Source organism: Squalius cephalus (assembly GCF_949319135.1).
Source record: "Squalius cephalus genome assembly, chromosome: 25".
NCBI lineage: Eukaryota > Metazoa > Chordata > Actinopteri > Cypriniformes > Leuciscidae > Squalius > Squalius cephalus.
The window spans coordinates 10,066,671-10,080,708 of record NC_137146.1 but is presented as its reverse complement, the minus strand read 5'-3'; the positions used below and the strand labels follow the sequence as shown (position 1 = coordinate 10,080,708).

The window sequence follows — 14,038 nt, the reverse complement described above, 5'->3', positions numbered from 1 at the left end:
CTATCTCAACTATTAAATAACATCTTGGAGATTAAAATAATATCAGATTTGTCTTATTTTAAATAAACACAAAAAATAGAGATGAAAAATTAACTTAAAGCTACACTGTGTGATTTTTACCCCCATCTAGCGGTGAAATTATATATGACTACCCAGTGAATATTTGTTTCTGTTCCTCTCAATTCCGAGGGCGTTTTAACTCCTACGGTGGCCGTATTATTCCAAGATTAACATGGCTTCCAGTTATCGACTTCGTCCATGACAATAATAAACAATACGTCTAAAATGAATAAAACTACAGGACAGATGTCAGGAGGTAAACGTCACCCTTGGAATCGGCTATCCCAGCATAATCAGATTAGGCTAACGTTATAATGTGTACAAAGTAAAAGCAATTAAAAATAACTAAAATTTACAGTGTCCTTTTTTATATATAGCTTAAAAAATTGCGCCTTTAAAACTATTCATCGCCTGTGATCCGTCGCAGCACAGATTTGTTACAAGGTAAACAATACTTTTTCCCCATTGACGCGAGGATGAAGTTATACTAGCGGTCGTTCTGACGTTATGCACAACCATGCTATGGTTAGACAAGCAACTATAAAAACTTTGAATTTACACAAATGAATTACAACAGGCTGAATTACCTGTCGAGAAGAAAGCAGGCAACCTCGGCGTCCGTTTTAAAATCTTTTCTCCTCATGAGCTGTTTCCATCTGGGAAAAGTTACTCCAATATTGACTACGGTCTTGCTGATTTGTCTGTCGCGTTGACGTTTTTTTTAATTTTCTCTTTCAAATGTGAGTACGCACACACACACACACACACACACACACTATCTTTCAAATCTGCCGGCACTCGCGAGCTCGCGAGTAATCTCCCCCTCGCATTCGTCACGGTGTCACTGAGTGAAAAACGCAAAAGGCGAAGCTTGAATTTACAGGTATGTCCCTCTTTGGCTAATGTAGTTTCAAGATGGAGGGGCAACATGGCGACTGGCATTCGAACCCCACACCCGTATGTACTTTCAATGGCAGATTATAAACTTAAGAGAATACTTTATTACTTGAAATAAGTAAATATACATTAATGAGCACATATATTTTTGAAAGAACTAAGTGTTTTTTGCTAAGAATCAACTAAAAAAGTTACACAGTGTAGCTTTAAGTAAGAAATTTACTTTTGCTATGGTTTAATAAATGTCTATGGATATCTTCCCAAAAAAAAAAACTTTTGGCGGAATTTTTTTTTTCTATATAGTGTTGATATGGCAACTAGTAAATACACAAAGTTTCGTCATCCAAGCATGTGCGGAAGTATTTAAAACAAGCATGTTACAACTAGCCCCGCGTTAGGTTATGCCCTGCGCTCCCCTACAGTCTCTCACTTCAATGATTTTAATGACATCACTCTGCACTTTGAACGAATCGGTTTTGTGAATGATTCAATGAATGCACCATCACTCACTCTGCCACCTACTGGCAGAACGATGTCTAACCATTGCCAGCAACCAATGGTCTCTACGATCAACTTACCTCACGATGCTTTTGTGATACGCAGCCCAGACCAACAGTCAGTCTGGAGCTTGCAAAAAAAAAAATACAAGTGATACAAACAATGAGAAGTTTGTCTAAATACCTAAATAGCAAATCGAATTCTAGCATAGTAACTAACTGATGAATAAAAAATGACTTATACTTATGTTTATGAATAAATTATGATTTATTTTTTCTTCTAGTGAACTATTCTTTTAAAACTAGTATTTAGCATGAAATATTCCTACAATGTGTCCTGCATGCACTTACTCATTTAGCAAGGATGCTACAGTGGATGCTGATTAACATTTAAATTGATTAGGAAGTAAATAAGCATGCATTTCCCTTGCAGTGTCTTATTTTGCATGTCTGTGAAAATGAAAAATTAATTAGTTTGTTTGTAAGGCCAGAATGAAATTAATGTCACTTAAAAGAAGTTACTTAGCCAGATTACGTCAAACAATTCTCAGGGGAATCTCAGTATTCAAGAGAGATAAAAGAATATCCTTAACCTTGAATCAGCACACTTATATCACAATTGTCTCAAAAAGGAAGTGTTTTTTTCCCCCAGACCCTCTCAACGCCTTGGAGGGAAGAGTCTCTTCTCTTTGTCAAGGATCTTCCTGTTTATTCTCTATTTGATTATGACACAGACCGATAACCTTTTTGAGCTGGAGCGCAGCTGCTTCACAAGCCGTGAGAGTTGAATCAATTAGCTACGGCCCCACCGATAGAAGTGTTATTCACAGTACTGTTGCCCTCTGAGTCTCTGGGGATACAGCAGTCAAAAGTACATACCCCCAGTCTAAGAGGAAAATGAGACTCTGTCTTCATGCTGATGAGGAGAGGAGCTCACAGAAAACACATAAGAGGATATCGAATCTCTCGCCAGCTCTCTTGGACCACATAGGGGGTGGTTCTTCAAAGCACTTCTGTTCTGTCCTGTGACTGAAATAATTACCTGCTGAATGAGGCCAACACTGGCACTCAATGGAGAGATGCACACAGGACATGTTCAGGGAAACGGCTGTCAGAAGAAAAGTTTGTGCTGAATGGAGCTACTCTTGATCCTGTTTATCATGAAACATTGTCAACTAATATTAAGAAACTTAAAAATGTTCAGTTTTGTTAACTTGATTAGCCATGGGACTGACAGCAGAGCGTAAATGGATGGAAGCTGTATGGGGAAATATTAACAAGTACTGCTTGTCTAATTTCCAACCCTTATTTTATTCGGTAGCATCTTGTAACTATTTTCAACAACCACTTTGTGCCATGTTCAAACACACTAACTTAAATTGAAACAATGGTGCCACCAAGTGGATAACAACTGAACAGTTCTCAAAATGTTTTCTGAACTGGAAGTAAATCCCAATGAAAAACAAAACATAATATAGCAATATTTTATGGCTTTATTAGATACACTGCCTGGCCAAAAAGGCGAATGCTTAAGAGTCTATGATTGGATCATTATTGCAGTGATTATGTTTCTAGTTATATGTGCAACCGTTCTTCTAACCCTAATTGAGATTTTCATTTCTTATACAACCATGTAGGAAGACCCATCATGACCATATTCCAGGATGACAATGTCAAGATTTATCAGGCTCAAATTGTGAAAGAATGGTTGGGAGGGAGCATGAAGAAGTGTTAGAGGAGACTTTACAGAGTGCTTGACTCTTGCGTCCTCAATACAAGATATTGACCAAAAGTTGATGCACCTCTTGATGGAAATAGCATTACAACATTTATTTTCATCAAGAGGTGCATCAAATTTTGGTCAAGATCTTGTATTGACGGTGCAAAAGTCCAGCACTCTGTAAAGTCTCCTCCAGCACATCCCAAAGACTTTGAATGATTTTAAGGTCTGGACTCAAAATAATTCTTCATGCTCCCAACCATTCTTTCACAGTTTGAGCTTGATGAATCTTGACATTGTCTTCCTGGAATATGGTCATGATGTGTCTAATAAATAAATATATATATATGTATATATGTGTGTGTGTGTATGTATGTGTGTGTGTGTGTGTATTATATGTATAGTAGTATGTAATCTATTAAATACCTGTTTTATGAAACAAAAAATTAAACATTACATAAAAGCAATTAAATAAATAAATAAAAATAGCACAGAACTGTGGTAAGCTTTAATAGATTACTGTTAAATTATTATATATTAATTAAATTACCATGAATATTATTATTATATTATAAATATTATAATAAATGATATTATTAGGATATTATTTATAATCATCAATCAAAATCATTTAATTGTTGTAGACGGATCTACAGACGGAAGTAGTAAATGTTTTCAGAACTACACAAAACTAATAAAAAAATCAGCTTAGGTCTTTGTTTTGCATAGCTTAAAATGGTTAAACCTATGTTTGAAGTCATGTTTGTAAACTTAATTTAATTAACAAATTTCTAATAAATATAAAAAGAAAAATTAAAATATCTTTATTTTCAAATCTAAAATATAACGGTGCATGGTTGTTTTTAATAGTATGAAAAGGAAAATGAATACAAATTGCTACAAACGCCTTACACTTCACTGTCATGTCTAAAGTTTAGGGCTGATAAATGGGGATCAGATGAGAAATCTACGTTACTATCCCAACTTAACTGTATTGTTGTCTCTTTCAGCAAGCCTTTGTGATCCACCACAATGAGGAAGCAAGATGAAGAGCACTCAGAGATACTCAGCAGTGGATTCACAGTGATGGTGCTATAGCCTGCTCAGCCAATCACACTCTCGTATGTAAATTAGGTAGGAGGGCATGTTTTGCTGATTGGTCCTCCCCACACTTGCCACTGCCCTCATCAACAGACTCTTCCTTGTTGTTGTTGTGCCATCATAGAGGTCCTGTGTGTGTGCGCAGGGAGGGGCTGAGAGGAAGAGAAGAGCGAGTGGGCGGGATCTAGACACAGGCTGGAGTAGAGCATCCCTGACCGAGGCTCGGCTAACGGCTAGAAAAGCGCCTCCAGACTGATGCTGAGTCAGGTACAGGTGGAGTCACATCCTGTTTGGCTTGGACCCTCCAGAAATCATGGAGGAGCTGGAACATACCTGTCCACTGCCACGAACGGTGAGATATATGCGTTTTGTTGTCGTCGAGGGCATCCGTGAAACGTTGAGGAGAGGCTGGATCACTTTTTCTTTGTTTTCATCTGTCCTTTTTATTGTCCTGCTGACTGGGTGACGCTGAGCTTGTGAAACTGCAGTTAAAGTGAAATGTTTTTTACTGAATGTGTGTGTGTTTGTGCTAATGCCATGTCATAATGCTGCTATCAGCTCTTTTAATCCTTTGCATCTACCAGATGTTGTTTTTAAGTGAGAGAGCCAACACATTGGTTGGATGCTGCAGGGCTAATGTTACAGACACCATCCAGATTGCATTTATCTGCAGGTTGCCCTTTTGTGATGTTGCTCCTCCTCTTCACCTTGTATAGAATTCTGGGAAAGGTACCCAGCATCCTTCGAAACACCATCTCCGTTGCTATGGGAATGAATCATGCATTGCTCCATGGAGATTTTTCCTCCATATCACACCTACATTGCATATCTTTATTGTAAAATGTAAATGCATATGTACCAGTTGTTTCCTGTTGACCGGAAGGAAGGAATAAGCTCTCACTGGGTATTTCCTGAAAGGACAGATGGCCACCATTGTCCCAAAGGTCCCAAAAGCCAATGGAAGGTTAAAAACGAAAATATTCTTTAACATTTCTGTAATGTGTTTGACCAGTATTTATTTAAGCAGCGTCTGGTGGCTCCGCCCACATTTATGGAAACAGATCGGGGCTAGTTGTCACAATAGAAGGATGGCTTTAGGATAATATCTCTGTAACTACAAAGTTTTAAGTCAAAGGCCACTATATACTTGATATCTCCTGATTTCATAAATATTTTTTTTTTCTGTAGAAAAGGTTTTGTATTGGTTTCAAACACCAAGTTCAAAATGGTCTTAAATTATAATAATGCAAAACATTTTTTTGAAATTTACTGTTGAGTAAACAAGTGAACTCCAATAACCACAATTTAATGGTTTGATATTTTTTGTTACCTTTTTCATTTTGTTGTTTCATGTTTATTTTACTCTTTAAATTAAGCAAAAACCCAAATAGAATGCATTATATAAAATATAAACTAAAATAAATGATGTATAATATAATATATAAAATACAATATAATGTAAGACTTGAAGAGGATAGTGTTTTTATTAGGCAAAACCCCATTGTCTAACAATATATTTTATTTAATATATCAAAATATAAAATGCATTATAATATACTATTATTAATATAATACAGACTTGAAGTGGTCAATGTTTTTATTAAACAAAAACCCATTAAATATATAACATTGTTTCAAAAGATCAAATTTAAATCTGTCTTAAATTAGAACACTTTTTAAAAAAAAAAAAGGTTTAGATAAAATATTTTTGCTAGTTTATATAATTAAAGGGATAGTTGAAATTACATTTTGGTATGTTTTAGCTTACCTCAAAGGGAATCCAAGATGTAGGTGTCTTTGTTTCCGCAGTAGTTTCAATTTTGATATTTTTATCGTTCTTGTCTGTCAGTCATATAATGCAGGTCTATGGTCACCACCTCAAAGAGCATGCATAGAGAAGTCCAAATTAAACAATTCCCCATCGTAAGTACACATTGATGGCCTAAGACACGAAACGAGCGGTTTGTGTGAGAAAACGAACAGTATTTATATAGTTTTTACCTCTTGTGACCCCCAATTTCCACCAGATGCGGAACGGCTGCGGAACGGCTCCGCTGCGTGACAGCTCCGTGTTCCGTCGTCCGTCAATACCCACCAGGTCCGTATTTGTTGCGGAACGGCTGCGGTCATGACTGACAGCTGAAGTCACAAGGACCCACGAGATCTCGCAAATTCATGTATGATCGCGCAATATAAGTGCTGAATTGCTGCGGAGCTCTCCGGCATCCGGCAAAAATAGAAGCTCTGCGTATCTGCTCCGGAGGGCTGCGGATCGCCGGAGTCGGAACGCAGCTGTACCGCATTCAGTGGAAATGCACTCATTGACTTTAATGGAAACCTATTGACTCCGCCGCCGTGCCGGAGCCGTAACGCAGCCGGTGGAAATTGGGGGTAACACAACCACGTCCAAGTGATCTGAGGGCACACGCGCTTCCTGGTGTGTGACGTGTGCGTGCGTTCTGGCTTAGTCTGCGCAAGCGCCGGAAAGTGTACAAGAGGTAAAAACAATATAAATACTGTTCGTTTTCTCACACAAACCGCTTGTTTCGTGTCTTAGGCCATCAATGTGTACTTACGATGGGGAATTGTTTCATTTGGACTTCTCTGTGCATGCTCTTTGAGACAGTGACCATAGACCTGCATTATATGACTGACAGACAAGAACGGTTTGACCTAAAAATATCAAAATTGAAACTACTGCGGAAACAAAGACACCTACATCTTGGATGCCCTTGAGGTAAGCTAAAACATACCAAAATTTACAAAGTGAACTATCCCTTTAAATAGTTAACATGCTAGATGTTGGGTAAAAAAGTGAGCACAATAAAACCACATCTCAATAATTTGATATTTTTGTATGTTACCATTTTTCTTTCTTTTTTCATGAATTATTTAGTAAATATTATGTATGCATATGCTCCAGCTATTAATATAATACAGACTTTAAGTGGACAGTGTTTTTAACAAGATAATATTTCATATTTTTAAAATTCTTTCCATATCGAAATTGATTTTAGCCTATTTCAGTCATTTTTAGCCAAAATTCAATACACTTTTGACAACTAACCCCATTCTTCCCCACATTTAAACTGAAAGATGCACACAAAATTAAGTGTATCCCTGCTGCCTTGCTATACATTGAAATGCCATGTGTTGTCACAGTCTGTGCAGACCTTTTGTTCTCTGTTTATGCAATAAGCCTCTAGGAGGTTTGAATAGATTGAAATATCTGTGTTATGTACAGCATCTCCCCCACTCTGTGCTGCTGTGGACAAATGATTTGTCTTTAGTCAACGATATCAGAGAAGCCTCTACTGGACAAATCAATATTCGGCATTACACTGTTACACAGATTGTCTTGAAATCAATACGTCAGATGATAACCTGTATTAGTACAAAAAGGGAAAAAATTTTTAGAAGATTAAATATTGTATTTGGGAAGCTACAATGTGTATATATATATTTCTTATAATTTCTCTCAAATCAATATATTCTTCATTCTTCTCTTTAGACTCTTATAGAGCCAGCCTTATTTACCCCCGAGACGAGTTGTAAGTGTCGGGCGCCACATGAGAAGCTGACTGTAGAGCAAGCTCGACTCGGAACGCCCGGTCAGTCTGTACTTTCTCTCTTCACACTTTATCATTACAAAAAGATAACACACTAGTTTAAAAAAATACTTTTGTAATAAGGTCATTCCTGTTACGCTATAACCTAAGAAAATGAATATGCTCACATCATGAAGTAGTTCTGTAACTGGGTGTAACACACTCAAAATATGCTATCTCAAGCTCTTAAATAGTTACTAAAACTTAACTTTATTGAAGCGCATAACTTCATTCATTATATCTTGATTTATTACAACCCCATTTCCAGAAAAGTTTTGTAAAATGCAATAAAATCAAGAATCTGTGATTTTGTTAATTCTCTTTAACCTTTATTTAACTGACAAAAGTATAAAGAAAAGTTTTTCACTGACCAAGTTAAGTGTATTTTGTAAATATGAACAAATTTAGATTTTGATGGCTGCTACACACTCCAAAAAAAGTTGGGACAGAGGCATGTTTAACACTGTGTCACATCACCTTTCCTTTTAATTACACTTTTAAATGTTTGGGAATTGAGGATTCTAATTGTTGCAGTTTTGTAAGTGGAATTTTTGCCCAATCTGGTCTGATACAAGACAGCTGCTCAACAGTCCGGTCGTCATTGTCTGATTCTCCTTTTCATGATGGGACAGATCTGGACTTCTGCCTGGCAGTCAGGCACATCCAGTCTACTGTAGAGTGTCTAGAAACCACTCTGTTTTAGGATGTGCAGAATGAGGCCTGGCATTGTCTTGCTTCCCAAGATGTCATCTTAATGCCATTAAATGTGTGTTTAATCCCAATATACGCCTCCATGTCAGTGATACCTTCATACAAATGCAAGTCACCCTTGCCGTTTGGACTGATGCAACTCCATACAATGACAGATGTTTGCTCTTGCACCTGTCGCTGATGGAAGTCTGGATGGTCCCTTTCGTCTTTGGGACTGAAAACTTGATGTCCATTTTTTCCAAAATCAAGCTAAAACATGGACTCATCTGACCACAGCACACATTTCAACTGTCTTTTGGCCCATCTGAGATGAGCTCGGGCCCAGAGAACTCGCGGTATCTCTGCATTGAACAGATGTGTAGCTTTCTCCTTGCGAAACAGAGATTTGAGTGGCATTTCTTGATGCAGCGTCAGACTGTGTTAAGTGACAACGGTTTTCCAAAGTATTCCAGATCCCATGTGGCTGTATTTAACACAGTTGCTGATAGTTTCTCATGCAATGCTGTCTAAGTGCTCAAAGGTCACACATTCAACAGAGGTCTCCTGCCTTGCTCTACACATACTGAGATTTCTCTGGATTCTCTGAATCTTTTCACAATATTTTTTATGGTAGATGGTGAAAGACATAGATTCTTTGCAATCTTATATAGAAATGTGATTTGTGAATTGTTTAACAATTCTCTCATGATATTTGGCACAAAGTGATGACCCATGATGACCCATCTTTGCAAAAAAGAGATGGTCCTTTTACACTCAATCACAATACTCTCACCTATTACCAGTTCACCTGCTCATTGTGGACTGTTTCAAAAGAGTTTAACTTAGATTTTCTATAAGCTTTTCACTTTTATTTTGCCTCTCTCCCAACTTGTTTGGAGAGTGTTGCAGCCATTAAAATGAAAATTTGTTTGTATTTACAAATAGAAATAGAATACACTTAAGTTGGTCAGTGAAAACTTTGTACATTTGTCAGTTAAATAAAGGTTAAATAGAATTAACAAATAAAAGATTGTGAATTTTATTGCATTTTATATGTCCCAACTTTTCTGGAAATGGGGTTGTATATAATTGCAAGAAAATTAACAGGATGAAACCTAAGCTATATATATATATATATATATATATTATGTATATGTATGCATAATTATTGACACAATCCAAAGACAAGTAAGGCTTTAAGTCTAAAACCCATGGTAGTTGATTTATTAAAAAGTAACAAAAAATTGATGTGTATTGTAAATGTACATGTGCAAAAAAAACATTTCAAAGTTCTTTTCTGGAAAAGAACAAGTTTACTTTAATCTTTTGGACCCTTTTCTCTAATCCTATCAAACATTGATAAGTTAAGCTACTTAAACTGATCCCATATCAGTGGCAGAGGAAAATGCAGTGCTTGTAGAATAGCCCACCACTGGGATCAGAAACAGCAAGACTAGATTCAGGGATTCCCTGTTCATTCTGTGACCCAGATTCTCACAGTCACAAAGCTCTCGCATACCACAGTTCTGCTGGGCAACGATAACTGAGCTCGGCTACAGTGAAGAAGAGACCAAAGGAGAAGGGGTGAAAGGTTTTTGATGCCCTTAAGGACTTTTTAAAGTTTGCGGCGGGTAAAACTGAGGAAAAAGTTGAACATGACCATCTTAAAGGCGTTCAAACTTTGGAGTCAATCATTTTTAAATAAGACTTTTATGCTCACTAAGGCTGCATTTATTTGATCAAAATTACAGTAAACATAGTAACATTGTGAATAACTGTTTTCTATTTAAATATATTTTAAAATGTAATTTATTCCTGTCAATGCAAAGCTGAATTTTCAGCATAATTACTCCAGGTTTCAGTGTCACATGATCCTTCAGAAATCACTTTAATATGCTGATTTGCTGCTCAAAAACATTTTATTATTATCAATGTTGAAAAATTTTATGCTGCTTAATATTTTTTTCAAGATACTTTGATGAATTCAAAGTTCAAAAGAACAGCGTTTATTTGAGAAATAAATATTTGGTAACATTCAAAATGTCTTTACTGGTACTTTTCATCAGTTTAATGCATCCTTGCTGAATAAAAGTATTAATTTCTTTAAAAAAAAAAAAAACTTAGTGACCCAAAACTTTTGAACTTAAACCAATTTTTTTGTGTATGTTCAGGAAAATGCTTAATAATTTCTAAACGTGTCTTGAATTTCCCATTCTCAGTGGACCGGCCGGTGCGAATCTATGCAGATGGCATCTTTGATCTTTTTCATTCTGGACACGCTCGCGCCCTGATGCAGGCTAAGAATCTGTTCCCAAACGCTTACCTTATAGTTGGAGGTACAGACACACTTAATTTACTGATCCAGACTTTTCAGTATTCTGTAGGAGATGTCGAATTAAGAATTGTGTGGTCCTAAACTGATGAAATATGTATTTGTGTGTGTTTGTGTGTGTGTGTGTTAAGTATGCAGTGATGAACTCACTCACAAGTTCAAGGGTTTCACGGTAATGACGGAAGACGAGCGGTACGAGGCGTTGAGACACTGCCGCTACGTCGATGAGATTTTGCGTGATGCGCCCTGGACTCTTACTCCAGATTTTTTAGAAAAACACAAGGTTAGTCAAGTCTTAGCACAGTACCGTACCCATAATTTCCTGAGATTAACCCTCTGGTTCGTATTCTCTAGATTGACTTTGTGGCACATGATGACATCCCATACTCCTCTGCTGGATCTGAGGACGTCTACAAGCATATTAAGGAGGCAGGTAAAGAAAAGCATTCTTCGCTTAAGAGCATGTGTATGTTTGTGCTTCAGACCAGGTCTAACATGTGTGAGTGTCTCAGGTATGTTTGTGCCCACTAAAAGGACAGAAGGGATCTCAACGTCCGACCTGATCACCCGGATTGTGAGAGACTATGACGTGTACGCTAGACGCAACTTGCAGAGGGGCTACACCGCTAAAGAACTGAATGTCAGTTATATTAATGTAAGAAAGTGAACTTAATGCATTTAAATGTTGAATCCAATTTCAGTTTATTTTAATAAATAAAACTTTTCTGAAACAAATTAATCAACATATTTTTCTTAACCATTTTTCAGAGATTTTTATTTTTTTATTTTTTTTTATTCATAAATATTTACTTTTTGGGAGCACATGACATGTTACAACCTGAACCAAAAAATATATATCTAAATACATTTTAATTCATACATTTAAACATGTTCATCATAGAGGGGTGTATTTGGGTCACTATATGTATGAACTGAATATATAAATGTAGTGAGAATATGAATGTTTAAATAGTTTTGGAAAAAAAGATAAAAAATAGACCAAAAACATTCCATTACTAAGTGTTGCATAATTTGACCCATAATTAAAATCAATAAAACGTTCTCATTGAAAATCCTAATTTTCTCTGAAGTACGAAACATTACAAAAGTAAAGTGTGTTTTGAATGCCATTGACATATATAAAATGCTTGCTGAACTGACGCTGAACTGTTTGTGGACAGGAAAAAAAGTACCGTCTGCAGAATCAGGTGGACAAGATGAAAGAGAAAGTGCGGACGGTGGAGGAGAAGTCCAAGCACTTTGTATATAGAGTGGAAGAGAAGAGCCATGATCTTATCCAGAAGTGGGAGGAGAAATCACGAGAGTTCATTGGGAACTTCCTGGAGCTATTCGGCCCAGATGGGACATGGGTAAGCAAATATGTATTTATTTGTGTGTGTATATATATATGTATATATATATATACACACACATACATTATACATACACACATACATTATACATACACACACACACACACACTTTACCGTTCAAAAGGGGTCAGTAAAAATGTGTAATGTTTTTGAAAGAAGACTTATGCTCACAGAGGGGTCATTTATTTCATCAAAAATATAGTAAAAACAGTAATATTGTGAAATATTAAAATGTAAAATAACTGTTTTCTATTTTATTTTAAAATGCTGATTTTTCAGCATCATTACTCCAGTCTTCAGTGCCACATGATCCTTCAGAAATCATTCTAACTAATCCTGCTGACCCTAAACTTTTGAATGGTGTATTTGTATATAGTATGACCTTTTCATTTTTCCAGAAGCAGATGTTTCAGGATCGTAGTGGACGCATGATCCAGGCGTTATCTCCACGCGGTTCACCCAGCAACAGCCCACCAAGGGAATTTTCCCCATCCCGCTCCCCGTCACCCCCCTCCCGTTGGGCCATGCCCAGAACCTCACCGCCCTCGTCCCCGAAGGGTGCTTCAGCCTCCATCAGCAGCATGAGCGAGGGAGACGAGGATGAGAAGTGAAAAGTGGCCCATCACACACAGAATAGACTGCACTTTACCCATTCACACATCACATACATAACACACACTGGCAGCAATGACAGGTCAACTACCCTCATGGGAAAATTTTAAAGTACTGTACACAGCGCAGGGTTGTTGAAGTCCTGTTTAGTTGTGCTGGTATTACAGCAAAAAAGCCATTGCAGCCCTGAACAGATCCTGAGAGGAGATTTAGTAAACAGAGGGGGGATTCACTGAATAAATAGTGGCCACATTTGAACACGCTGTGTGAGCTTTTCGCACCCAAATCCCTAAACATGAATGTAAATCAACAGGGATACCAGTAAAACATTGTTTTTTTTTGGATGATATTAGAATTTATTGAATATTTAATTGTGTGCTCAATTACCGTGTTTTTAAATTGAAATGACCTTTGTCATTATCTAACACACACTTAAAGTTCATATTTAACACAATAATAATTTAATAACTTTAATGTAACCTTAAGCAAATCTCAAAATAAATGTCCATCTGTCATACTGTACATTATAATGTTAGTTTAGTTTTTTATTTAGACAAAATATAGTATAGAAATATAACATAAAAAATATACAAAATGAAGTATAGATTAGAGTTAGTATCAGTTATCAGCTAAAACAAGAAAACATTATTATTTGCTTATTTTAAGTTTACTTTAATTAGGTTAATGACAGAGTAGTGGCCAAAAAAAGTGCGGTTAGTGAAATAGAACCGATTTTTGCACTGAAATACTGAGCAAAAGTACCACAACTTTAGTGAATTCGCCCCAAATGTTTAAAAGGATGAGGACTGATTCTGTCGTCTATTGCTCAGGACTGCCCTACTGTAACATACTGTACATACACCAATCCCTGTTCCTTGTTTTCAAGAAAAATGATGTCTGATCCACCTCATGAATATGTATCAGTGCACCAATGAGGAGGCCGCTAGCGTTCACTAAATTGTCTGTGCATGAATGTGTTTAATTCTCATTAACAGTCATTAACTTGTGTTATTGCAGCTTTTACCACAAAATAAAGCAATTTCTTTGCACATGTTGTGGTACGATCAAGAATGGTCTTGAGAATAATACAGCCAAAAGGTCTAGTGCTTTTAGATAAATGGTAATAAAATGAAAAAAAAAAAAAAAAA

The 14,038-nt window shown here is 36.6% G+C and overlaps 1 protein-coding gene across 5 annotated transcripts in view; it reads left to right on the top strand.

Moving 5' to 3' along the window:
• Positions 1–14,038, top strand: part of pcyt1ba (phosphate cytidylyltransferase 1B, choline a) — a 15,233-nt gene extending 1,195 nt beyond the window's left edge. The window contains exons 2-10 of one of the 5 annotated variants that reach the window (XM_079863539.1): positions 4,185–4,308; positions 4,421–4,627; positions 7,787–7,886; positions 10,793–10,909; positions 11,037–11,188; positions 11,260–11,338; positions 11,445–11,545; positions 12,087–12,275; positions 12,680–14,038. In XM_079863539.1, coding sequence (XP_079719665.1) covers positions 4,589–4,627; positions 7,787–7,886; positions 10,793–10,909; positions 11,037–11,188; positions 11,260–11,338; positions 11,445–11,545; positions 12,087–12,275; positions 12,680–12,889 — 987 coding nt within the window. In that variant the 5' untranslated portion in view covers positions 4,185–4,308; positions 4,421–4,588 and the 3' untranslated portion in view covers positions 12,890–14,038. Of the gene's footprint in view, positions 1–4,184; positions 4,309–4,420; positions 4,628–7,786; positions 7,887–10,792; positions 10,910–11,036; positions 11,189–11,259; positions 11,339–11,417; positions 11,561–12,086; positions 12,276–12,676 lie in introns of all 5 variants that reach the window. The other 4 variants (XM_079863538.1, XM_079863537.1, XM_079863536.1 and 1 more) reach the window with 4 other exon arrangements.